Source organism: Patagioenas fasciata, chromosome 3 (genome assembly GCF_037038585.1).
Source record: "Patagioenas fasciata isolate bPatFas1 chromosome 3, bPatFas1.hap1, whole genome shotgun sequence".
Lineage (NCBI taxonomy): Eukaryota > Metazoa > Chordata > Aves > Columbiformes > Columbidae > Patagioenas > Patagioenas fasciata.
This window is the reverse complement of record NC_092522.1, coordinates 23,664,126-23,691,408: the sequence shown is the minus strand read 5'-3', so window position 1 is coordinate 23,691,408 and position 27,283 is coordinate 23,664,126. Positions and strand designations below refer to the sequence as shown.

Sequence of the window (27,283 nt, the reverse complement as noted above, 5' to 3'; positions counted from 1 at the left end):
CCTGCCTCTGTCCCTTTGGGTTCTTCAGGACCACGCAGCCAGCTCCTCAGCTCCTCAGGGCTGGGTTTGTCAAGCTCGTAACTTTTGGCTGCCCCCATCCAACCCGTTCTGCTACAGAAGAGCACTTTCAAAACCCGAAGTGATTCCACTGTTCAAACTGGGCAGTTCTGGTGTCGACAGATGGCCTCATCCCGCGACACTTCTCACCCCCAGCCTTTGGCCCAAGTGATTTGGCTGCTAAAACCACGGTGTTAGCACGGTACCGCATTTTTAAAAATGAGAGGGAAGATGACAAGCTTTTCGTAGCTGAATAGCCATACACAGCAATGCCAAAGATTCCAAATTAAGAAAAAGCCAACAGCATTACAGATAAATGTATTTTAATTAGGATTAAATACTAATCTCAAGGTATCTTGAAATCGCACTTGTACTGTACTAATCAACAGCCGGAGGCAATAAAAAAAGTCTGAAAATGTATAAGATCTAACATCCAACACATGACAGTAAGTGCTGCCATTTAAAGCAACAAACACCGCTCCCAAGAACAGACTCTTAGAGGAAGAAGTCATAACATTTTTGTATGGACAAAAAAATTTAAATTGAAGACCAGAAGAAATATATTAGTGCCTGCCTTTTTAAAAGTTTTTTTTTTTTACATTAAATACAGTTTTCTTTAAAAGCAAGGTACTTTCTAAAGTCATGGTTTATATATGTACACAAGAGCAGAACATTGTACAGTGTTTTTGGATAAAGCAGCACTAACTAGCTCTAAGCTGGTACGGTGTTGCTGAACCAAATGCAAGATGACAAGTTAAGCACTCTAGGAGAAGTATCTCCGTGGTTGGTATGAGAAAAGTAAAGTATCATGTATGTACAAACTGATTATTCAAACAAATCTCGCAAACTCTACATCATTTCCCGTGGAACTGTACATGCTGCAGCCGGTCAATAGAAGTCATACTGCAAGAACTGACCTGACAGAGCCAAAGTAACCGTTTTCTTTCAGTAACAAAGTGCATTACCCACGCAGAGAGCACTCGGGCAAGTCGCCGTTGTGGCGCATCACCCCTGGGGTGCAGGGTGCCCAGGAGAGCAGATCCTCACTGCAGCCTCAAGGCAAGCAGCCACCTGCATTTTTTTCCACTACACAAAATACAAAATGCCCCAACCAAACCATATGAAATTGAGATTAAAGCTACGTTATTAAGTATCTGTATGTGCACTCTGGCTTTCTGGGGACAGTTATAGATTAAAGCAGAAAGTTTGCACCCAAGTATCACCAGTTCAGACTAAAATGGACTGGCAGTGATCTCCATAATTAGTGCAACATTAACCCCTATACTTTATCAAAGTGACTTACTGCTCTTCAGATGCACAACGTGCTTATTCAGGTTTTACAAAAACAGACAAACCAGAACGTTGTGCAGAAAACTAGTTTAGTATCAGGTTTGTACATATATACCTTTTTAAAGTCTACCACATTAAAATCCCAAACTTAGAAACAGTTTGTGCCCTGTTTCAAAGTCAATTGCCTCAAAAAAATGACTTTTTAAATTCTTGGTTAGCAGTGGGGCAGAAAGAGATTAAGGTTCTTGTTACATAAACTGAATGACAATTGGAACTATATATCTTCAGAAGGTTATTCACTGTACTTTCAGGATGCTGTTCATCTTGTCTTAGCCACTACACTGGTTTAAGGAACTGAATGTTTCTTCTTCGGTGAGGACAGAAGTGAGACAACTTGTTTCTAAACTGTGTCAACTTAAAGTTTCAAGTTTTAATGGTGTAAAAATCTGACATTCAATTACAGTTAAGAGAAACTTGCTACACAGCAAACTGCATCCAAATCTACCAGTTATTGATGGGACCTTTAAATCAACCGTTAACAAATTATTCAAAGCATCCAGACCTGGAAACATCAGATCACCCAGCCAGTGAGCCAGCAACTCCCTCCCCCTTTTTTACGAGGCTTTAACAAATGCAACTGATGTGACCTTAGCACTGGAGCCCATGACTTCCATTGGTCAACCCCAATACCCAAACGGGCCAGGGAGATCCTGTGTTAAGCCCAATGCAATATGCATTAGTGTCATGGAGCAGGAAGATCCCAGTGTCTACTTGTTAAAAGTTCACACAAACCATATAGATACAGACAGGATAAAACACAGACTCAAAAGGATCCATTATGCTTGAAGAAAATTCCAAATAAAATGACATCTTCTGCACAGCCCAGCCTCAGACACAGCCACACCTTTATCTAGTATAATAGACTCTGTAGTAAACTGTTTTTGACCTCCATAGAGAGTAGGAGTTGTCAAATTTAAGGAGATAAACTCCTCTCCCTGGGTACTGGTGGCTGCCAGCATACACTTCTTCATGACAGTCTCGTCTGTACACAGGCACTATTTCATCTAGCTGAGGCTTGTTGGCATTCTTTTTGGCTTTTTCTTCACTGCTAGTATTTTCTGCAAGGAAAAAAAAAAAAAATGTGCCAGTTAACATGGGTGGATGCTTTACAAGAGAAAGACTGATTTGTAGTGGACAAGGCACCCTTAGTTAGTTTAGAGATCAGATGAGTCGAAGGTGTTCATACCCAGGCTATGGGTAAAGCACCCAGAAGCAGAAGGAACAGCAAGCATGCTCACTTCATCATGAGTTTTACAGTTCAATATTGAAACTCCCCACACTCATCTCCCCAGCACAACTGGGTCTGGTCACAGAGATGCCAAGCTCTGGTTTTCATCGACATTACACCACAATAACTGACTGCCAGACGCACTTACTACTACTGCTTGCTTAGCAGGAATATCTAGAAGGTCACTGCTTCCTATGTCAGAGCAGTTCCTCCTAAAAAAAAAAATCACCTCCTCGTTTCAAAGCATTTTTTTCTGATTGTACGCTGGACTCCCCTGTAGGTAAAGGCTGTGGCCTATGTCCTGGCCACTATCAGGAATTACTCTTTTAAGCTGTTTCGCTGAAGCCTCATGGAAACCTCTCCCCTAGAAAAAGTTCATTCACAGCAGGGCAGTTTTTTTCTTAAGGTTTTCAGTGTGCAGACCCATTATGCTCTATTATGGCACAGGTTTCAATCTAGCGTACTGAATAGTTGCATTGGACAAGACGGCACACTAAGGAGTAAGTAAAACTTAGGAAAAGGATTTCCCCACCCTCAGCTGCTCTAACTCATTTGTGACCAAATGAGGTGACTGTTGTTACTTGCAGAATGGCACTTCCTATGCAAAATTGAAGATAAAATTCCAGCTGAATGGAAGTTGGGGGAATTAAGAGATTACATGAGACGATCAGTTGGGTTTCCCCCACAGTAAACTCTGTAGGACTGGCAGTTTATATAAATAAAGATGCTTACCTTCTTCTTCATCCTCATCATCACTGGATTCGCTGACATGCACACTGACTGCAGTATTAGGGGAGTCTGTCCATTCAAAATACACCCCAAAACCAATGTCATAATTGTCTGTAGCAAACTCCCAAAAGAGGTAAGACCCCTCTTCATGAGTTGGTACTCTAACTGTAACCACTTCTCCTCGGCCCACTGTGATCACAGAGTCTGCATCCTGTCGGATTTTTTCCTTGAAGTCTTTTATCTGGGGTCGTGTCCACATTGATGGGGCAGCTATCACTGGAACAGAATCTGCAGAGAGAGGAGGAAATACTCCAGTTAAGACTTTTTTTCAGTTATTTATGCTGCATACTTAAGTGTGCCTTAAGAGAACTGGAGGACCACAAGCATCAGAGCTACTCCCAAGTAATTTATCTTTTTATTTTTACTGGGGAGGAAACAAACAAACAAACAAAAAAAAAAAAAAAATCAAGTTTCACGAAATGCAGCGTCAGTTTACATGTAACACCGCACACTTAAATCCTACCAGTTCACCCATCTGTCACTTTTAAACCAACAGTATTTATGCAGAAAAGATTCTGAAGACAAATGTACTGTTACAGATGATGGGGTTCCATTGCAAAGAACCCTTCACTGAAAAGATCTTTAATGTAACAGAGCCAGAGGCTGTGGATTTGTCTAGAAATTTTCAAATATTGACTAAAATAATGGAACACCTCACTACACAGACAGGGGCTGTGCTAGTGTTGGCTCTACACTTGGATCCAAGCAAGTCTTTTGAGGACTACTGATTGTGGATGAAAATATAGAGGTAACACCAAGAAATACCAGCAGAAAGAGAGCTGCTGTGAGGCTGCTCTTCCTGCTCCACTTGCACAGCTTCCTAGACATTGAGGAAGGTGGGAAATGTGAGGGAAGAACAGTCTGGATTCCTCACAGGAACTCAGAGAGAGTAAAAAGGATTTGGCTTTATTTCAATCTGCAGGCTAAATCACTCAGTTTTGACCCAAGTTCAAAGAAGATTGAACATATTTCTGCACAGAATAGCTTTCTGCTCCTCTCCTTCAAGTCAAGGGTGAACAGAGGTTCTAGATCCCATCCACTTTGCCTGAAACACTTCTGCTGCTTCCTCTTTCCCACCTCTCAAAGCTGAGTTTGGCCTGTGCAATATTGTTCTCCCTTGAGAGAAACAGGGCCCAGAAAGCAAACCCAGCTCTTGTGTCACCCAATGAATCCAAGCAAAGAACCATAGTAACCATACTTAAGACACCTGAATCCTAAGAAAGGCTTTCATTATTTATTTTGAATTAAGGAATCTAGCTAGTCCTACCTTTTGGTCCATTCTCCAGTGCTTCTTCCAAAGCCTCAGAATCCATCTCTTTCTCAGGGCTGTCTGCATGTGCACTGGCCTGCCCATTAATAGACGGGGTGTCCCCTGGGGCAGGTGCATTCCCCTTTGATGCAGTAGTCAGAGGTGTCCCTGTTGCTGCCACAACTGCCTCCTGCTGTTTCTGTAAGGCTGCCTAAAATGACATGAATTAAGTCAAGTAAACCCAAAGACTCCCAAAAGTCTCTATATAAACACGTTAAAAACCAAACCAACAGCCTTCCCCTTCCCCCCCATGAGAAGGGTTAACATGAAAGACCAGAAGCAGCACACATTAGCCAGTGAGAATTACACATACTCGGTATCAAGGGAAGTGAAGTCACTTTGTTCTAGGCTGGTGGATATAACCTGAACAAAAAGATTCAGCTTTCAAGTTAATTAGGGCACACACAATAAACTCTTGCACTTAAGTATGGAAATTCTGCATTTCAGTAACTTCTATAACATTTCTTTCAAAATTGAAGGTACAGACTTGTTTGCTGGTTTTTACCAGTGGGCTGAATGGCTTCTGGTTCATCCAGGTCTTAGAAGAGCTGGAAGTATTTAAGGGTTATTAGATAAGTGCCAATTTGTGAGTTAACTTGCTCAACAGGGTTCTCTATCAAATCCACAATGCCTGATAAAGGCAGTTATTGAATATGAAAGCAGGAAGCGTAAGAGCCACACGAACTGCGAGTGGCCTGGGAGAAGAGTTATTAAAGCTCAGAGGTGCTGCTTTAGAACATGACTTACATATATTGAAACTCTTCAGACAGAATTTATCATGCTGTCCCTGTGCAAAGGATTAAATACACCTAAAAGGACATTATACAAGGTAACAACCATTCCTTTGGATTTAAGCAGGACGCATTACCCTTTCAGCTTCAAGGCTTATTCCCCTGCCCCTGGTTATCAGTACAGAGAGATCAGATGTGCTTTTTTATTGGGACAAGGAAAAGGTATAACTGACAGTACCATTCTTTAAAGAATAACCCAATAAGCACATTGGTTTGATGAATGAACAGAATACAGGTATCCTGAAGAAGTATGAAGACATTATCAAACATCAGTTAGATTTCAAACTTGAGCAATTGTACAGATGCTGCCCAGATCCACTTTTTACTACAGCAGTTTCATGCATTGAGACAATGTAAAGTAGCGAGAACTTGTCTAGAAAATAACTGCATTCAGCCTTTCCAAAATTAATTGTATCACCAGCTGATCTGTAAGCAACCATGACGGAACAGCACTGTTTAACTGCATTGACAGATCCCAAGGCAGCTGAGTTACACGCATCTGCAAGGAAAGTATTCCTCAGAAGTGTTAGGGAGGCCATCTGAGTCTTCAGGAAAGTCCAAAGTGGAATCAGGTAATTTTAGCTCTGTTACATGCTTCTTTTTCATCCTTTCTTCTACAAGAGTTGTCCAAGAAGAGATTTGAAAGATAAGCCTCATTTCCTGTCAGACTTATTATTTTGTAAAACACTATAAAAGAAAGGTTGTTTTGCCCCGGGCCTTGGAGGGAATTAGTCTTTTGTACGTAGAAAGCAGACAGCCGTGATTGAAAGGAGCAGCACTGATAGAATTGTAGAAAATTGGCGGCAGCACCTCTGACACCTCAGTCTCCAGGGAGCAGTATCTATTACAGATGCATCGAGGACAAGAATGATGAGGCCATAGCTTTTGCTCACCACTATGACACCACAGCATTGGTACCAAGGTGTCATTAAGCTTCAAGAGTAACTATAAACCACCTCAACTACATTGAACCATGGTCCAGCTTGGAAGATACCTTAAAAGATCATCTTGTCCAACCCAGCTGCCATGGGCAGGGCCACCTTTCACTAGATCAAGCAGCTTAAAGCTCCATCCAACACGACCTTGAACTGTTCCAATGATGGGGCATCCACAGCTTCTCTGGGTAACCTGTTCCAGTGTCCAATCACCCTCATAAAAAAAAATTCTTATGTCCAGTCTAAACCTACACCCTCGTAGATTAAAACCATTGCCCCTTGTCCTGTCACTACAGGTCCTGGTAAAAAGGTCTTTGTCTCTCTTATAAACCCCTTTAAGTACTGAAAGGTCACAACAACGTCTGCCCAGAGCCTTCTCTTCTCCAGGCTGAACAACCCCAACTCTCTCAGCCTGTCCTCACAGCAGAGCTGTTCCAGCCCTCTGACAAATTTTTATGGTCTCCTCTTGACCCACTCCAAAAGGCCCATGTCTTTCCTGCACTGGGGACCCCAGAGCTGGGCACAGTACTCCAAGTGGGGCCACACCAGAGTCAAGCGGAGATGGAGAGCCACCTCCTTCCCTCAACCTTCTGGCCACACTTCTCTTTACACAACCCAGGATACAGATGGCTTTCTAGGTTGCAAGAGCTCATATCCAGCTTTCATACACCAGTATCCTTAAGTCCATCTCTGCAGGGCTGCTCTCAATTCATTCATCCCCTGGTCTGTATTGATATTAGGCACTGTCCCACCCAGGTGCAGGACCCTGCACTTGACCTTGTTGAACTTCATGAGGTTCACGTGGCTTCCTTCCTTGGACAGTTCTTTGAGGGCATCAGTCTTGTCAAAATATAAGTAATTTCCTGTTAAGTCTTTAGCTCAAGAACTACAGACTTCATGCAGACAGTTAGAGGCCATTCAGGTCCTACCCAGAGCGGTCAGATGTACTAGAGCCTGAAGTCTGGCTTACATCTGTTTATGGCAGTTACAGATGGACATCCTTGAACTTTTAAATAGATACTGATGGCAGACAATAGATGCAAAAGAAAAGAGAAGTCAGGAGTGCTTGAGTAGACAGGGAGGAGCCATCTCAAATCCAGAGGGGACAGGGGTGAACCCATGTTCAACTGGAAAGACATGGCTGACCAAAGCCTGCTGCTCTGCACACATTCTCAGGTGTGATACCTACGTGGGGAATCACTTGGATAGGTTTGTTCACGTCCAGATGCACTGGCACGCACCCCCATTAAATTAAAAACACAACAGATGCTCCTGCAGAGTATTTCACACTTGGTCTCCATGCATATCGAACAAGTAATTAGTAAAGACTGCTTAGAATTTTCTTAACAGCTGCTTCAAAAAACTACTTAAAAATATTAAATAAAGGGGTTTTGGTGTCTGAATCTGAAGCAGCATTAGTCACTAGAACACTATCTCTCCTTGTAGCAATTAGGTTTTCAAGGGGATAAGGGCAGACAAATTCACATCTCCCAAAGACAGCCTGGGACACAAAATCTAAGTTTCTCAGCCGGTCAGTCAGTCATACCTGTTGCTGTGCGAGCTGGACTTGATACAACTGCTGCATGTATTGCTGGTAATGCTGCTCCTGGAGCTGCCGAATGAGGATCTGCTGCTGCTCGTAGTTGCCCGGGTACTGCTGCGCTGCATACTGCTGGAACTGCATGGCAGTCTGGGAGTTCAGCGCTGCCATGATCTGCTGCCTGCACCGGGAGGAGAGCGTGAAGATTACAAGCAGCTGAGGGCATTGGGGAAATCCCTGTACTTAAGTGATTAAAGTGGCCTCAAAGACAGTTAATTCAATTCCTGCAAAAACCAATTAAAACAAATCTACGTAACAGAGCAGAGCCCAGAGGTAATGTAAATGTGAGTTTTGCCTTAAAACATGCTGAGAATATAAGAAGGGAGCAACAATTCCTACCCAGTTTTTGTAAACATCAAGTGTTAAAAAAACCCAAGAGCTCTTACATAATTCTCAATCTGTAGTCTGATAAAGAGGTAGTGCTAGAAAAACACGTGACTAAATATCTCAAACGAGCAAGGGGAAAAAAAGCCACATTTGGTTCCTCCAGAAACCATCCTCCTAGCAGCCCTTCTACAAATATCGATAAGAACAGACCTGCTGCGGTACAGCACAGCAATACTTTCTGGTAAATCTGAGAACAACACACCACATTACTATCTTAATTTCCCAGGGCAGTATGCAAACATATGGAAAGCATGACTGACTGTGGCCTAATTCAGGAATTAAAAAAATGCTGTCAAATAGGGCAACTGTGCCTCCAGTAAACTCAACTGCTGAAACTTCAGGAGGAACACATGGGTTACTTATGCACAAGCTCAGTCTTCCTCCTCTCTCCAAAGGGCTAACAGAAGCTAATACTAGAAAAACTAACTAGATTCAGAGTTTGTTTTGTCTCACATTACATCCATCAGCCTATCAATGCTTTAGTTGAAGAAAGTAGTACCACACAAAACACAGGAGTAATTCTTTGCTTCCTGCTCTCCTTCCTTCCCCCCCAAATCATCCTCTAAAGGCTGCAGTATTAGACCGATTTGTATCCTAAAGGGCAAGATTTACTGTTTCAGGAAAACTGTGACTTTGGATACACTTGGCCTTTATATATGTATCCGCGTTCCTTTTCTGTCTAAATTCTCTCTCTCTCTCTCTGTAACCTGTTACAACCACTTAATACAAACTGCTATTCAAGTTAAAAAAAAAAAGTAATCTCTTAACTTCAAGGCATACCACACTTCCTGTTACTTAGCACTGTGCAGCTTTTTCCTATTGTAGTCTCTGTTCATTTATGTCTGTATTTTACACTATTCTGTCTCTCACAGTGTTAAACAAACAACAAAACCTGTGGATTAATTTTTTGCTCCCTTCTCAAAACCACTACATGGCAATCACAGGATCTAATTCAGAGACATCCTTTGCAAAGACATTTTTATTACGGAAAATGGTTGCTGACTGATGTCAAACAGCTTTCATGATTTACTGTTCTCCTAATTATTATATATGCAAAGCTAGATCTGTGTTTTCAGCATCTGGATGTGATGGGAACAACAGAATATATAGCTCTAGTTATACTGCAAGTAAGCTATTTAATTGAGGCTACAAACAGAGGTTCAGTGCATTTGAACATGAATTTTGTGATCCTTTTAGAAAGGTTCCAAAATCCAGTGATTGCCAGTGTGCAAACGAGATCTGTAGACACTTAACACTTCCCAGAAAGAGAGCACCTTTTAGGAGGTAATGTTAGACTACCAAGTTTGAAAATTTCAGCCATGCATTCAAAACACCCCACTGAACTGCTGTTACCCTTTCTCAAGGCTCCATCTTTTGTGAAAGTATCGAAACTTTCAAGTGACAGTTCAAACACCACTTCCAGTTGGACACTAAATCATTTAAGAAGCAGAGCCACAAGTTTTCGTGAGGTGCAGCCACTGAACCCAAAAAACCCCAGAGCTTCTCTTTAAACAAAGCTTCTCTGGCACTTTCATCTGAGAAGGCTACATACAATAACACTTTAGGATAACTATTCTCTGTTAACTGTGTCCTCTTAACTACAGATGCAAATGTCACTGCCAGAGTCGAGTGCTCTGGACTTCAGGTATTCAATTCTAGCATAACTATTTAGGAAGTTAGATACAATTATCTGAAGCGCAAAGCAGTAATTTTCTTTGAAGTGTTATTTGTTTCAGCTACTCACTTCTGTTGTTCCATCCGAAGTCGTTCCTCCTCTATTCTCCTCCTCTCTTCTTCTTCTCTTCTCAGTCGTTCCTCTTCTTCTCGCCTACGTTTTTCTTCTTCTTTTTGTAAACGCTCACGCTCCTCTTCTTCACGCCGCCTTCGTTCTTCCTCTTCTCTTCTGCAACAGCCACTCAATAAGCTATCTCAGCACTCCTACAACCCTAGGATGAGTTATTTTCAACATGCTGTAACCTGCTTTTTGCCTGCCCAATAAGGCTTTTGGTTTGGTATCATCTCCTCTCACTTCAATTTGACTGGAGAAGTGTCTTATTGGACACAAGAAGAAAACATATTACTGTTTAGTTTTACTGCACTGTGTAGTGTGACAAGTGTAAATTCTGCATTATAATTTGATAGCCATTCTAACCTATTACTATACTAAACCTTAGCAGACAGTAGTAGAAAAAATTGTCTGAAAACCTTTACACATGTTCCAAGCTTTAACACATGTTCAATAATTACATGGATACTATAGTTTAATAATCACATCATATGTAAACTATAGAAGATACCCTTTGTCAAGCTGCTAACCCATACTAGGAGTTTAAAGCACCTGACAGTTTCACGTTCTATATACATTTAATCCACAGACATATCAGGGCAGACATTTTGTGAAGCATATCTTTCTTAAACATATGACAGCATGAGCAAAATTTTAAAAACTCCTTATATTCTGGGTGTTCACCTCAGAAACAATCATTCATTACTGGTAAAGTAAGAAGGTTTAAAGAGACCAAATGATACCACAGCTATCTAAACTTCAAGCATTTTTATTCCCAAGATGACTTCAACCTAAGCCAGCTGTGACACTGTCCAGAGGTCGAGAGTTAAACACTCAATATACTCCAACACCAAAGGACACAAGGATTACCTTTTCTTTTCTTGTTCTTCTTTCTCTATCTTGTGGGAAGTAACATATGTTGAAAACAAGTGGCAGCACCTATTCAGGAGCTTCACAAATTCTGTCATAGCTTTTTGCTTTGACATGTTTCCAAGGGCAGCCCATTCCTTCCTGAGAGAGAGAAATCAGCTGAAATAACAGAAGACTCAATTCTTTTCAAGTCAGCAATGAACTCTGAGAACTCAGCAAAGAAGAAACAACAACAAACCACAGCTGGGAGACCAGGGACCCAACTTTATCATATGCAGATTCAAAGAATCAACAACTTTTAAACCTGTAGGTTTCAGTGCTCTCTTCTGCCTGCACCAGAACAACCCTTTCAAACAGATAGAACTGAGTGTTTATAGGAAACGTCATACATACCATTGACTTTGCTTCAAATTCTGAACAATGTCCAAAAACTTCCCAGATACAAATGAACCTGAATTTTTTTTTTTTTTCTTTTTTTATCCCTATCCCACTCTAGTTTGTGGAAAAAAACCCACCACATACATTTTCCTGGCTGGCTGAACAAACATGGTAACAATCATTGATTATAGCGCTTTGGTTAGTTTGGTTCTTCTTACAGGAAAGCTGTGTCCATTTAAGCAAAAGCAGCACCCTGGGTCCAGCTCTGAGAAGCCAGTGCTGTGTTGCACATTATCTTCACAACTAGAAACAGCAACAGTGAACAAGAGAACTGCTGCCTGAAGTGCAAACAATACCAGAGACATACCCAAGGCTCCCCAGATCTCATAAAAATTTACTCAGGGTTTGAATGTATCAGGTATGTGATTTCAGAAGTTATCCTCGGTATTAACAAAAGCTAGAGTGGATGCTGTCACCACTGGCAAAAGGTTTGGCCTGTTGTAACCTCACTGTGGAGTTAGGATGAACACAGGCCTGAACATTAACGCAGAGCTAACAAGTCTTAAACTGGTGGGAGAAACTGGACTCCAGGCACAGCAGCTTTTCCTAATGAGGTTTAAAAACCCCAATAATATTCTGCTAGCTCCTTTACCAAACGGTGACTCAGATTTCTAAGATGTATTTGAAGAGGTCCCTCACTTTCCACTACCACACACACAGTGATGCAACCCACATACTTTTCTCCTTATTGCAGAAATCGAATGATGTTTTCTTCAAACAGAAAAAGCAGAGTGAAGGTCAACAAGATCACCAGCCCTTTTACCTTCTATCATTCCCCAGCACATCAAAAAATCCAACTTCAGGGCATGTGTCAGGGTTGTAAGGTCCCAGCAGAACCTGCTTGTGCAGTGCCACAAGTTTGAGTTTTTCTTCATATGTTGGATGAAAGGCTTTGCCATCTTTTTCTGTAGGAAAAAAAAAAAAAAAAAAAAAAAAAATCACTGTTGTGATTGATAAAGCACAGGACAGCAAAGAGTATTTTGTATAATCTCTTATCATGATTACTCCCTAAAAAAGGAATAGGGAAGAGAAGCCACAAAAGGTTAGACAAATTAAGTCAGTTCTATTCAAATAAAATAAAGATCTGCCCAGAAGAAACACATTTAACTTCAGCTGCTGAAACTTCATTCTGAAGTGTTTTTCATTACACCATCAAGAGTGAATCTTAGCTCATAAGCTAGCACATAAATATTTATGTTAATTAGTTGAAGATCATACAATATGGATACATAACTCTGAAATATTTAAAAACCTTAACTTGAATTCAAACGTGTCTGCCAAGTGTATTGTAGCGTGGATAAGAAGGATTTTCCACAAAGATGTGATGATATCTTTATAGATTGCTCTCCTTTCATGCTCTTCACACTGATGAAAGCAAAACAAGCAAGGTTTAAGGCAAGGAAAACCGCAGAGTACAAATTAGAATTAAGGGAAAGTTTTCCTTGAGGCAATTTGATCCCTGCACTTTGCCAAGGCAGCTGGAATAACCCCTCACAATGAAAAGTCCTAGAGGTGACTCCATCAGTGCCAACACGTACAGAGAGCTCTGGCTGTAAGATGCAGGGAACGTAAGCCTGAATATAACCAAATTCCAGTGGCTCCATACCACCTCCTTCTGAAGTGGCCCCCGCTAGATCCCACCAGGCATTTACTGGTAAGAAGAGACTTGCATTGATTTAGAAATTATAATATGAATTAGTCAGCTAGGACTTACTTCAACACACTTAAACTGTCAAAACAGATCAAAGAAACAGGCATTGCTAGATGTGATTATGCTGTTCATTAAGAGAAGAGTTTTTCTTGAACAGGAAAACAAATAAATAGGCATCATCTCCTTTTGGAAGGGCTGAAACTAGGAACTCATTATGGGATGTAAACAACAGGCATTTCACAGGACTGTACTAACTGCTCTCCAGGTCTTCAGGAACCACAGGCAGAGCTGCCACCAGTTCCCAGCCCTCCTGATACGGTAAAGGTCACTTTGGAGCAAGTCGTTTACAGCCTTGAGCTGAACAGTCCAATTCACACCCAAATTTTAGGGCTGACAGTTGCATATTACAAGCATAAGCTGAGCAATTTTGTAAACAGAGTTATCAAAAGGAAAAGAAGCAAATATCAGAACAAAAGAGTGGGTAAAACACCTCTGCTACGGTTTATTGAGAAACTCAGAGCAAATATTTCTGAAAATTGAGAATTAAGAGACAAACCCAGATGGAAAGTGTTTGCAGGTCACAGCAAGAAGCAGTATTTTCAATAGAGTAAGTTCAGCACATTACTAGACTTACTCAGTTAAAGCAACACAAGAAACCATTACATGCATCCATTAATTTTGAAGACAGAATCAAAGAATGAGGAAGGTAAATGTTTCATCACTTATTATCCATTCCTAGAGGTCCACTTCACTCTTCCAGAACCTTACGTATTTGCTCTTCTCTCAGTATCACACAACCTTACAGGAAATATCTCTTCCACCTTCAAAACCCAGAAGAATTCATCCACAAAAATATCTATTTTCAAAGACACCTGATGAATTTGAGAAGAGGGGGTGTAAAGACTGAACCAGAGTCTACTCAGTGGTAACCAGTGAAGAGACAAGAGGCAGCAGACAAACTGAAATACAGGAAATTCTACATTTTTAAAATTTATTTTTAATTTTTTTTTTTTTTTTTTTACAAGCACTGGAACAGGTTTTCCAGAGAGAGGTTGTGAAGTCTCCATCCTTGGAGATATTCAAAACCCAAACAGACAGTCCTAAGAAGCCTGATCTCAACAGAGATGGCTGAACCTGGCAGTCCCCAGAGCTCCCTTCCCACCCCAACAAGCCTGTGACCCTTAAAAGATGCAAATCCCCATGTCCTGGTAAGCTCCCTCAGGCCACCCAAAGAACCCTTTGGCTTTTCCTCAATTCTTCCCACTTCACATTTAACTCAATTTGCTTCTTAGGTAGCAAGCACTTCTATCAGCCTCAATAAACACCACACGCTCTGAAATCATGCTTAATATCCTGGGGCAGCGTGCTCAAAAAGCAAGTCAATTGATAAGGGTACTACACTGAAATTTTGCCAGGCTTCTGAGCAAAGTACGCTCCTCAAGAGGGTCCCTATGGCATCATTTACCTTGCACAACCTGTAAACCTGCAGCTGTCTGCCAAAAAACCATAGCTGTTTGCTGTACTAGACTGCTACCTAAGCCAGCTATAATAACATCATCAGTATTTGAACTCACTTTTGAAGGGGTTTAAAGGGAAAAAACAACATTGTTTCCCATGCTGTACACAGCATGTCTGCATTTTCACAGACCAGAGAAGTCACACCTCAAGAGAAGCCAAAAATCTGCATTTACAAAGAATGGTCACCAAAGAAGAAGAACAAACAAACTAAATAAGAGAGGAAAACAGATCTTAGAAAAATATAAGTCAGGCACTCAGTGACATGTAGATAATGCAGGTTAGAAGCAAACCCTCAGCAAAACATTTGGAGCCAGTCAAGGGAGCGAAGTTGTATACTAGCTATTTTTCAGTTCAATTCTTAAGCATGAACCGCTCTGTACAATTATCCCAAAGATTTGGAAGTGTTGCCATTAAACTGAACCAGACGACCTGAAGCCATCTGCAGAGTCAAATACGCCAAAAATGAGCATTCATGAGTCCAGACAAGTAGAAGTGCCAAATTTATTCAAGCATCCGTGAACACACCATTTAAGTAGGTATTACCCACACATCTAATACAGCTGTCAGGAAGCTGAAGGACATCACAGGGCTCTAAGAAACACACTGAGAAACCCAAAGGGTGCGCACAGCGCTAGTACAGCAACTACACCACTTTCCCTATGCCACCCCCATCAGGGCCAGAGAAAGGCACAGCTTTCTTACAGAAGATGAAGAGACTTCTCTGACAATACTTCGAACCATCATTTGCCTGAAATGGCAGTTTCTCAAGTCAACTAAACTCTACACTTAAGCAGCAGCCACTAACAGGTCAAATTCAACTAATGATTAAAGGTACGGTTACACGAACAAGGCAGGCCATGGACCCATGGTGGTTTAGGCATTCTGCAGTAAGGACCCACATATACATACATGTATCTACAGACACGTGGAATCATAGAATCATTTTGGTTGGAAAAGACCTTTAAGATAGAGTCCAACCACTAATCTAACACTGACACGTCCACCTCTAAACCATGTCCCTAAGAACCTCATCTACGTGTCTTTTAAACACCTCCAGGGATGGTAACTCCACCACTTCCCTGGGCAGCCTGTTCCAATACCTGACAAACCCTTTCTGTGAAGAAGTTTTTCCTAATATCCAATCTGAACCTTCTCTGGCACAACTTCAGACCATTTCCTCTCACCCTATTGCTTGTTACTTGGGAGAAGAACCCAACACCCTCCATGTTACAACCTCCTTTCAGGCAGTTGCAGACAGCGATAAGGTCTCCCCTCAGCCTCCTTTTCTTCAGGTTGAACAGCCCCAGTTCCCTCAGCAGACTTGTGCTCCAGACCCCTCACCAGCTTCGTTGCCCTTCTCTGAACTCTCTCCAGCACCTCAATGTCTTTCCTGTAGTGAGAGGCCCAAAACTGAACACAGGATTCAAGGCAGGGCCTCACCAGGGTTGAGTACAGTGGCACAATCACTTCTCTAGTACTGCTGGCCACACTATTCCTGATACAAGTCATTATGCTGTTGGCCTTTATGGCCACCTGGGCACACTGCTGGTTCATATTCAGCTGCTGTCAACCAGCACTCCCAGACCCCTCTCTGCCAGGCAGCTTTCCAGCCACTCTTCCCTGAGCCTGAAGCACTGCCTGGGGTTGTTGTGACCCAAGTGCAGGACCCGGCTCTTGGCCTTATTGAACTTCAGCACATTGATCCAGCCTGTCCTTCACTAATGACATAAATTAGTTCATCAAGAACACGGAGAAAGACTGGCTCCCACTTACCGCAAGATCAGGCCTCGCTGATGTGTCCCATGAAACCACACCACACTGTTAATGCACTGTCACCCCTGAAAGGGAAATCCCTGCACACCAAATATCAGCTATTCATATTAATACTAGCATTCTTCTTGACAGAGGCTACTTTGTTCACATGGCCAGAAAACCGAGATGCATCAAGGACAACTCAGTTGATTAATCTAGAAAACCAGTACTTAAAACACTAATGACCCTCCTTGTCCTACAGATAACTAACTGCATGCTTGAAGACCACCGTTTCTGTCAGCATGCAAGCACAACAGGAAGATTAAGCTATAACTAGTAATGAAAAGCAGATAACAGAAGCTTATGTCACTATGTGGCACAGCACCATTGACAAGAATCAATATAAAACCACACATTTAGACACAAGGGAGTTGAAGAAATATGCTTAAGAGACTGCGTCATGCAAGATACTGTTACTCCTATGCAGGTAGCTGCAGATTTTTTTCCCCTGTAAGAAACGTGGCACAACATGCTGCAGCTTCCTCTCCAAATTCACCTAGTGCACTCTCTCTCTAAATGCCTAATTCCCGTGGGATAGCATTCGGGTGAGTCATCTAGAAGAAGCTAGAAAACAGTTTGCCAAGTGTGATTTTTCACCTCATAGCTTTTAGAAGCAGAAGTCGCACATGTTAATGCCATTCATTTGCAAAGTTTTAATGAGTGAGACCAAAACTGAGAAGCGAAAGAACTGAATCGCTGCCTGCAGATCCCAGCACACACTTTTACACTCCTAATGCTCCTCTCCTGAAGATGTTCTGCATCAACAGAAGAATTACCAACCGGCCCTTCCAATTAAACTTGTTAAAAGCTCAACTTCACATCAAATGTAGGTACGTTATGGGGGTTTTCATAATTCTTGAGAAAAAAAAGCCTACTTAACTATGAATTACAATCATGCCATCAAATTAGCCCTTGGGAAAGGAAAAAAGTGAGGTAAAACAATTAATTTGGAATTATGTATTGCTGAGGTTGAAGATGCACTTTTGTTAGGATAAGAGGAAATAACTCTGAGTAGCCAAACAAAATCAGAGTACTTCACATACCAGGAGAGCTTTTAGATACCAGAATGATATGGTTTGTACACTGCCCACACAGGTGCGCTGCCCTGCAAAACACCTTAGACAGTACATGAACACTTCAGAGGCCGTCACAGATCGAAGGTTCGGTGCAGTGGGATTTCAGTGGCAGGATGTGGAAAACCATCCAGCCAGGTTGATACTGGAATGGATTTTCTGGCAGAGCTACACGAGCAGGACACAGCTTACACCTTAAACAAGTTACCTTCACTGGCACAGCTCGTACCAGCTCAACAAGCAGAATTCGCTGTCAGAGACACTTCTACTTTGCCAGCTGCCCCAGGGCACACAATTACAGACAGCCAAGAGACAAAGAAACGTCCTCATTTCAGTAACATGAGTGTGTTCTCCCCTGTACACCGGATCTAGCACAGCAGAGCACATTCTTAATGGCAGCCAAAATGCTGGCTGACCTGAACTAGGCTCGACAGAGCAAGAGAAAGAGTGCATACTGTGAGAAGGGCTCTTATTTATCACAGAAAAATCCCCTGGAACACTATTAACCACCTGTTTTCTATGCCTCTATTATTCTGAAAAGCTTTCTTCGCAAGCTATTACAGATGCTAAAAAAAGCTAGTGCACATCTCCTACACAGCCTAAGGCCTGACAACTGAAGTGACACCGGGTCAAGCATTTTAGATCTGCTCCTGTCTTCATCAGAGAATAAAGTAGCTTTTCAGTCTCTCCAATATCCTAGCCTACTTTCAGTTGTGTTTTTCACATTGTTTATATGCACTCCCACCCTGTCTTGTCTTCAAGCAGTTCTGTTACACGCAATATGCCACCACAGACAAGTGTCAGCAGTCATTGTAATAAGCAAATCCAAACCATTTTGCTCAGATTCAACTTTCCTAGGAAGAAAGTACACCACAAGTTACAAGCAGACAACTCAGTCTGCTCACTGAAGCTGCAAGGAATCTGCTTAACCAGTGATTGCTGTTTACCCTTTGAGGGACTCCCGCAGCATCCAACCTGAGCTCCTTCCATCCCAACAATCACAGTTAATCCACACACCATCATCCTCCCAAACAAGGGCAGTCCTGAGCCACCTGTTTGTTCCACGGTAGCTCTGTGAGCAGGTAATAGAATACACTGAGGCATGGGCATCAACTAGCTTTAAGACAAAGCTTCTCAAAGATACCCCCACCTCTAAATCAGTGTTTTTTAGAAGAATGATCAGAAACAAGATCTCAGCATTGACCTGTTAACATGGGTCAACCTTCAGATCCCTTATATGATCCTTCTTGAAGTAAAGGAGGACTCTGTATTTGTTCCTTGGCATCTATAAGGTTGCTACACAAGCACGCCCACTCCCAAAGGTGTTTTGACAGTGGATGCAGGCAAACCATTTGGAAACGAGACCAACTATTTCCATAGCCACAAAGATATAGAACAAACAGGCAAAATCAGTAACCCAAGTATTACAAGCTCCTGTAATGCACCATCACATCTATAAATAAAAATTTTCGTGTTATGTCACTTTTAGAAAAAAAAACTACAAATAAAAATACAGGCAATGTCTTCACATGACTTATTCCAGTCCTAAGGATAGAGGAACATCATCTTCATTTGGTAAGTCTGACAACTCCATATAATGTGGAAAATTTTCCTCTTATGAGCAAAATCACACATTACACAAAATTGCAGAAGGTTAAAAAAAGAACAGCAGTAAAATGAAACATGTTGAAATTAAGCTTTTAATAAAAGTAAGGCAACAACAAGCCCAGTGTCAAGAAAACACAAGGAACTGGCACCTAGGCACAAGTAACACTCCGCTGACTTTTCATTATCCAAGAGGAGATAAATGTAGACCATAAATTCCATTAAAACATGAGACATAATAGACTTAGGTTATCAATAATGTAGATAAGCTCATTCATAGTGCGTAATTTTTACACTGTAAATACAGGTTCCAGTAGAATATTAAGCCCAAGACAAAATGATACCATGGTTGACTGAGACGAGGAATTTGCTACCGCAGTGACATTTCTTTCTGCATCATGTTTTAAGAACAAACGCTAATTAACCAAACTAGAACTCTTTCAAGCAGCTTGTTTTACAGAAATGGTAGAGACAGAAGTCACAATCCTTCCAACCTCACACTTGGTTGCAGCAGCTTCTGACACAGAAGAAAAAAAAAAATCATGAGCTTTATGATCCCTTGTGGTTCTTACAGCTAAAAAAAAACCCAAAAGGACAACTCTACGTATCATCACACTAACAAAAAAATTGCTTTGTGGAAGGGCAGCAGAACAGGGTCAAAGAACCAGGGCTCAAGAAAACTGCTTAGAGCATTACATGCTCCTAACAGCTACCCAGTCTCCCCCAAAACAAGACAGGGTCTTATACAATTTTTGCTCCAAAAGTTGCTTGCTTTTTTACATGTGTAGCTGCTTGGACACCATTTAAATTGATTTTTTAAATGAACTGTAACTAGGGCTTATTTTTGGAGCAGGGCTTGTATTTCGAGCATCCTCAAAAATCATGCTAGGGCTTATTTTCCAGGTAGGACTTATTTTCCGGGTATCAGGGTGCAAGCCAGCCAAAGTGAAAATAAAAAAAGACAACTTTGTCCTTCTAAGTGCAGTTCCGATCTGCCAGTATGCTTGCCCTCAGAAGATGCAGCTTTCCTGGAAGGTCACTTAATGACTGATTGCCACAGGACTAACCTTGCCAAGTACAGAGCTGTATCTACCCCAGTGCAGGCAGGTTGCTGGACTCCCTACCCTGTGCCCCACGTTAAACAGCAGCCACCTGAGAGCCATCAGAGTGACACACAGCCATGAGGTGCTCAAAAACCACATAGCCCATTTCCTCCTCCTGAGGAAAGCAACAGTAGCAAGGCACCTCTGCCTTGCTGCAGAGGCCAGCCTGGCTACATGGGGTCTCAGGACAAACGCTCCAGCTCTACACCCGTGCTGGGATGCCACAGCTCCCTCGCGCAGCTGCCAGCAGGACAGCACACAAAGCAGCAAAGCCAGGCTTGAAGTCAGCATCCTGTGGGGACGGCACCACATCTCACGCCGGTATCCAGCTGTCAGCGGGCTCCACAACACTCAACGATCGGGCTCTTCGCCTACGTTTGCGAGTCTTTTTTTGATTTGCGTGCCACAAGCATGGACTTTTTTTGCTCCGTTTTTAGGTCCGGTGGTGCAAACCCTCTGAAATGCCTTCCTAGGGCAGCCCCCGCTCCTCTCCCGGTCCTACCGCGAAGAGCGCGTCCCCACAAGCCACCACCGACCGCCGGGACGCGATGCTGGCCCCAGCACAATGACCCCCAGGGGACGCCCGCCGCGCCTCCCAGGGGACCGGGGGCTCCGCCTGCGCCCCGGAGCTCGGCCCGGCGGGGGGGTGAACGCTGCCGCCGCTCGGGGCTCCTCGGAGATCGCGGCTCCCGCCACGCCGCCCCGGTCTCGGCAGGGGGTGCGCGGGCCACGTCGCCAGGCGGCCTCACCTTTGAAGAAGCGCAGGGCCAGGCCGTACAGCTCCTCCAGCGCGAAGCCCCAGCGCCGCTCCGGGCTCAGCGCCGCCTCCTCCGCCGCCTCCCCGCCAGCCTCCGCCTGGCCCGGGGAGCCGGGGCCCGCTCGGCTCCACCCCGCCGCGGGCTCTCCCTGCCCCGGCCGCGCCTCGCAGGGCGGCAGCTCGGCGTTGGGGCTCAGCGTCAGCCCGTCCACCGAGACCTCCAGCCGGTCCGAACTCAGCACCGCCGCCATCCTCTCCCTCCCGCCCTCCGCCTCCTGCTCCGCTGCGGCGGCCACGTCCCGACTTCCTGTTCCCTCCGACCCGGAACTTCCGGCCCCGCCCACGGCCCAAGCCACACCCCGCCCCGCCCCGCCCCGCCCCGCCGCGCTGGCGGGAGTCGCGGACACACGGGGGCTCGGGTGGCGGCGGCCCCGGGGCTGCCCGGGCGGCGCGGCCGGGCCCAGTGAGGCCTTCAAGGCCTGGCGATCGTCCCGGGGGTACACCCGCCCTCTTCCCCCGGGATCCCTGCCCCGCGGCAGCGCACACATGCCGGGCTCAGCAGGTTACGTTAGCGTTTGGGAGGGGGAGTGCCATCGAATATGCGCTTTTTGGTGGCTTTGTGGAACGGAGTAAGGATTTTTAAACAGCTTTGTGTCACGAATTTGAACAATTTTGTTCCAGCAGGAAGGTGGCATGGGGTCTGGCACTAGTGTCTGCTGCTCCCTTCTTGGAAAACACGCTGCAGGGCTTGCACAGAAATGATCCAAAGAAAGAAAAAAAACAAAAGTACAAGGCTGAGAGAGTTTGGGTTGTTCAGCCTGGAGAGGTGAAGGCTCTGGGGAGACCTCATTGTGGCCTGTCAGTGCTTAAAAGGGCCTGTAAAAAAGATGGGGACAGACTCTTTAGCAGGGCCTGTTGCGATAGGACAAGGGGTGATGGTTTTAAACTAAAGGAGGGCAGATTCAGGCTAGACATGGGGAAGAAATGTTTTACACTGAGGGTGGTGAAACACAGGCCCAGGTTGCCCAGAGAGGTGGTGGATGCCCCATCCCTGGAGATATTCAAGGCCAGGCTGGACGGGGCTCTGAGCAACCTGATCTGATTGAAGATGTCCCTGCTCACAGCAGGGGGTTGGACTGAAGGTCCCTTCCACCCCAAACTATTCTATGATTCTACTTCTCCAGGAGCTCTATGTGTAATTGACTCACTGCCTTGTGACCGTAAAAGACTGTTCACAATAACACTACTGCCATGTGCTACGCAAGGGCAGAGAGTCACTCCTGTGCCCAGCTGATGGGGTTTATTCCCAGCCCAAGCGACCCTCCTCACAGGATTTCGGGAAGGACTGTGCCAGCATTGAGTGCTTCTGGTTGTGTTTCTCACCCACTGCAAGAGGCAGATTGCAAACCTTGGAAATGGGGTGTCTGTGTCTGGTGTTCCATGAAGTCAATGTGAAGGAAGAGAACTGGACAGCTCTGCAACCTCCTGACACAGGGGTGTGTGTGGGAGCCCCTCCCTGTCCCATGGACTGTGCTGAAGGCTGCTGCCCATTTCTGGGTCACCCCTGAAGCTGGTCACACCACCTAAGAGTTCATCTACTCTTCAAGCTAGTTGTAGATCCATCTGCTGATCTCTCAGGAATGCTGAAGAGATTGTATAAAGTCACAGTTATAAAGTGCTGTGAAGCCTTTGGGTAAAAGGCGGAAGAAAAGTAAAGCTTTAAATTAAAGTACTTCATTTACAGTTAGTATTTCCTGAAAGAGTGACACACAGGGCACTGTTTACTACAAATGGGGCAGAATATGATTCAGATGATGATTCATCTAAGCTTCAAAACAAATTTTACAACCAAATGGAAATCCTTTGTAGCTTCTTCACTAGCAGTTTGGTTTTGTCTTAGGATCAAACATAACACTGTACTGTTTGCTATTTTTATGCCAAAGATTGCAGAACAAGGGTGTATTGTCCTGTTTTGATGGTTAGAGCTCTTCAGGGCACACAGTTCTCCGTACTGACTATTTGGTGCTATCTCCTGGACCAGACTAACAGCAGAACAGATGATTTTATCTCCTCGTGCAAGCCTGCACCCTGCTTTACAAGTCTGTCACTTCAGCCACAGATCCAGCTTCAAGATTTGCTAGTTCATTTATGAAATAATTCATATTAAAATGTCTGTTTTCAAAGTTTTGATGTGACACATTTCCTGCTTGTCTTGCGGAGTTTGTGCTTCATAAATAGAATAATAGAATAATGGAGCAGTTTGGGTTGGAAGGGACCTTCAAAGCTCATCCAGTCCAACCCCCTGCAATGAGCAGGGACATCTTCAACCAGATCAGGTTGCTCAGAGCCCCGTCCAACCTGGCCTGGAATGTCTCCAGGGATGGGGCATCTACCACCTCTCTGGGCAACCTATTCCCATGCCATATTTTCTTATGGCATCAATTTTACAGTAATGAGATTAACCTTAAAGTTCTTGCTTTAAGAAACTCTGAGTTCTCTATCCTAAAATGCATCCTTATAATAAAAGAAACTGAAGTTATGACTGCTCCCTACTGAATTTCCTATGTTTCATGAAAACAGAAGGAAATATTTACTTCATTTTATATACTGGCAAAACCAGAACGGTTTCTGCTTCATGGTAGGAGACTGACCCAAAACCAGGCAGCCCTACGTTTGCCTGTGTGTTTGGAGGCCAAGCTAAATCCAAGATGCTCTACAAGCATCTTGCTTGACAACCTGATTTTGGCAATAATTAAAGAAAACTGATTTGTCTCCTGACAGCCTGTTTCTTGCAGCAAATGTTTGGTGCATTTAGCAAACGTGAGACCGTTCCTGTCTTCTTGTGCCAGCTTTGCTGACCATGCAACAGACACGCGAGCTGGTGCCAGCGGAGCAGTTTTCTCCACAAAGTGTGACTTAGTCTCTTGGCAAAGTCCCAGCTGGAGAACTGAAGCAAGGAGTCTCTGTAGTGCTGCGTCCCACCAAGGTGGGGCTGCTCGTAGTGGTTCTCTACCTTCCTTCCCTGTAGCACAGCTGTTTGGTGAATGTGGAACGGACACATTACATCGCCTCTTCTCTGTTCCGTGCTGTTTCCAAGGCTGGTTTATAAATACAAAAACTTGCTCTTACACTGTGGTGTCAGTAAATGCTGTGATGTGCAACTGGTGGACAAGCTGAATGCGTGATCAGATGTAGGAAGATTTTGAGATGAGTCCTGATCTGGGATAATGTAATAACCAATAACAAAATATTTTTTCCAGAAGAATATTTTGAATTTGCAGAGATGGCTATTTGAGCTGCAGCGTGGAATCACAGAATCACAGAATGTTAGGGATTGGAAGGGACCTCAGAAGATCATCCAGTCCAATCCCCCTGCCGGAGCAGGAACACCCAGATGAGGTTACACAGGAATTCTGGTTCATCTGGTATAGAACAGAGATTTGCCCAGAGCTACGTGTCCAGGCAGCCGTGAGCGCACCGTCCCTGCTGAGGGAGCTCTGGCTGTGGGCTCAGGGCTGGCTCATAGCCCTGGGGAGGCCACCACCAGCACCCAGCCTTGGCCCTCGGGAGCTGCTTCAGCTGCAGCTCTTGTCCTTGGCCCCCACCTGAGCTATGGTCTTGGGCCCCCAGATCCCTTTCTGCCCCCCGACCCGCTGGCTCCCCATCCCTCATGTATCAGCCGGCCCTGGCTGTTCCTGGCATTCTTCTGACACCTCCAGTGAATTGCTCATGAATCCTATAAATGAAGAAGTATTTCTCAAATGATTATGACAGAGAGTTTCCAATATCTGATGTATTTGCAAAAACCCTTAGCTTAAGTCACAGATGAAAATGCTAAGTTCAGCCAGAAAATTATTCATTCATTTCTTGTAACAGCTGGCTCTGCATGGGAAAAGAAACACAGAAGAAATACAAGTCCCAGAGAGGCAGTCTAGTGGTGAGGCCCCACCTTGAACCCTGTGTTCAGTTTTGGGCCTCTCGCTACAGGAAAGACATTGAGGTGCTGGAGAGAGTTCAGAGAAGGGCAACGAAGCTGGTGAGGGGTCTGGAGCACAAGTCTGATGAGGAGCGGCTGAGGGAACTGGGGCTGTTCAGCCTGGAGAAAAGGAGGCTGAGGGGAGACCTTATCGCTGTCTGCAACTGCCTGAAAGGAGGTTGTAGCATGGAGGGGGTTGGGCTCTTCTCCCAAGTAGCAAGAGATAGGACAAGAGGAAATGGCCTCAAATTGTGCCAGGGGAGGTTTAGATTGGATATTAGGAAAAAATTCTTCACAGAAAGGGTTGTCAGGCATTGGAACAGGCTGCCCAGGGAAGTGTTGGAGTCACCATCCCTGGAGGGGTTTAAAAGATGCAGAGATGAGGTTCTTACAGACTGGTTTAGTGCCAGAGTTAGGTTATGGTTGGACTCAATGATCTTAAGGGTCTCTTCCAACCAAAATGCTTCTATGATTCCAGTCCAGCAACAGTGCCCTCCACTAAGAAATGCAGACCTAGAAACTTCATATAGAATAAATCATTTAATTCAAGCTGGCGAATATTTAACAGTTAAAAATACCACCCTCCTCATGGCAATTACACAGTGAACCATTAACACGTTTATAGAGCACTGTTCTCACCTAAACAGCTCTTCTGCTCTTCCTGGCATCTGCAGGTACCGGACCATCAGCCCATCCTCCCGGGCTCCCAGGTGAAGCCGGGGTGTCCTCCGGAGGAGCCCCCTTGCGCGGTGGTGGCTCACAGAGGAAGGGCCCCGCTTCACAAGATGCAGCCTGATGCCATGTTTGCTAGAGCAACGGCTGCTAAATATTGGATTATCTCAAGTGAACATCTCCGAGCAGCTGGGTCCGCCACTGTGCTGTGGACTCAGAAACGCAAGTCATTCGCTGTGAAAATATTGTTATCAGGTTCTCAGGAATGGCTACGTTAAATGAACCAGGTGTAGACATCGCCCCCAGCCCTGGTGGTGTTGTACCAGCCCAGAGCTCCTGTAGCTGGGAGCGGGGAGAGCAACTGCCTGGAGGGAAAGGTGACATGTGTCTCTGGGAGGATGACCAGATTAATGCAGGAATTAAATTCCCCAAGGTTTGGCAAGTGAATTGCATTTTTGAGTAGTAACAGGATTTACCTTTTTTCAGAACATGACAGTTCCGTTCCTCTTTTTACTGTCTTCATTTTGCATTAGTGAGAGTTAAACTGGCTGGAACAGGCCGAGACCAGAAGGAAGAAAGTGTTCAAGTTCTTTACTGTAAATTACAGGCTTTCTCTTGGTCTGTCTGCCTTTCCTTAAAAGATGGACACAAGCTGTTTGGTCAGGAGCTGGTCTTGCACAGTAAAACCACCCATGGAGGCACTGTTATGCTGTAGTGGGCTCACAAATCTGCTAGCAACACAAAGGAAAATAAATTTGGTTTGTGTTTATGTCTCTACATTGCTCTGGTTGATATAATCTAGACTAAGAGTATATGTAAAAATTTTTTGGTGTCCCCTTATAGAAATTGAACTTCTTTTTTTTTTGGTAGCTTATTGGAAAACATTTTTGTCCCAGGAGCTACAGTGAATCTGCCAGTGTTGCCCATTTTGGTGACCGCTCAACCTCATCTATCACCAAGTTGCTCTTTTTTTGTGGCTGTTTATTGGTTTTCCTGAAGTATAGGAGCCCAGGGTGACCCTGCTGTATGTGTGACAAACAGTCGATCTTCTCAGTAACTCTTTAGTTGTTCAGGACACCATTAAATTCAAGGATCATGCTCCAGTCATTTGTGCATGTGCAATAAATTGCGTTTGGACCTACAGGGATTGGCAGATCTGGGACAACCAAGTGTATAATGGCACCATAGGATTCATTGAGAGAAAATTCTCTTAAATCATTTAAATCTGTCCCTTTTCATTACTACTTGTTTATTCAAATGTATGTCAATGGAGAAAAATAAGCCAACTCAAGATTTTATGCTTCTACTTCTCAGTTAAGCAAGAGAGCACTTTGAATCTACTTTTGCAAGACCTCCACCACCGTCTCCTCTGGGCTGAATAGTTTCAGTTTTTCTAAGAACTAATGAAAGCTCCAAAAACAGAGACAGAGGGGGAAAGCAAAGAAAAAAGAGATCAAGGTAATTTTCTGAGTAGAAACCTGTATGCAATTTCCAAGTAGAAACCCTCATGCAATTTGTGTTGATGCCTGAAAATAACCACAATTCCATTTTCTTTTCCCTTCAAGAGGTTTCCTTC

At 43.9% G+C, this 27,283-nt stretch overlaps 1 protein-coding gene across 1 annotated transcript; it reads right to left on the bottom strand.

Annotated features, from left to right (window-relative positions):
- Window positions 1-363: 363 nt before the first annotated feature.
- ACBD3 (acyl-CoA binding domain containing 3) lies at window positions 364-21,338 on the bottom strand. Its single transcript, XM_065835254.2, has 8 exons — window positions 21,052-21,338; window positions 12,304-12,445; window positions 11,103-11,243; window positions 10,191-10,349; window positions 8,006-8,180; window positions 4,692-4,884; window positions 3,368-3,652; window positions 364-2,465 (listed from the first exon to the last, which is right to left on the bottom strand). The coding sequence occupies exons 1-8, from the start codon at window positions 21,308-21,310 to the stop codon at window positions 2,254-2,256; spliced, it is 1,566 nt and encodes a 521-aa protein (XP_065691326.1). The 5' UTR covers window positions 21,311-21,338; the 3' UTR covers window positions 364-2,253.
- Between the last annotated feature and the right edge of the window lie 5,945 nt (window positions 21,339-27,283).

Bases quoted from the DNA above. Each gene is read 5' to 3' on its own strand.
- ACBD3 (XM_065835254.2), bottom strand. From the start codon at position 21,310: ATGGCGGCGGTGCTGAGTTCGGACCGGCTGGAGGTCTCGGTGGACGGG. The intron at 12,446-21,051 runs GTGAGGCCGCCT...TTTTTCCTACAG, and splicing joins GGCCCTGCGCTTCTTCAAAG to AAAAAGATGGCAAAGCCTTT. The intron at 8,181-10,190 runs GTGAGTAGCTGA...CTCCCGGTGCAG, and splicing joins CTTCGGATGGAACAACAGAA to GCAGCAGATCATGGCAGCGC.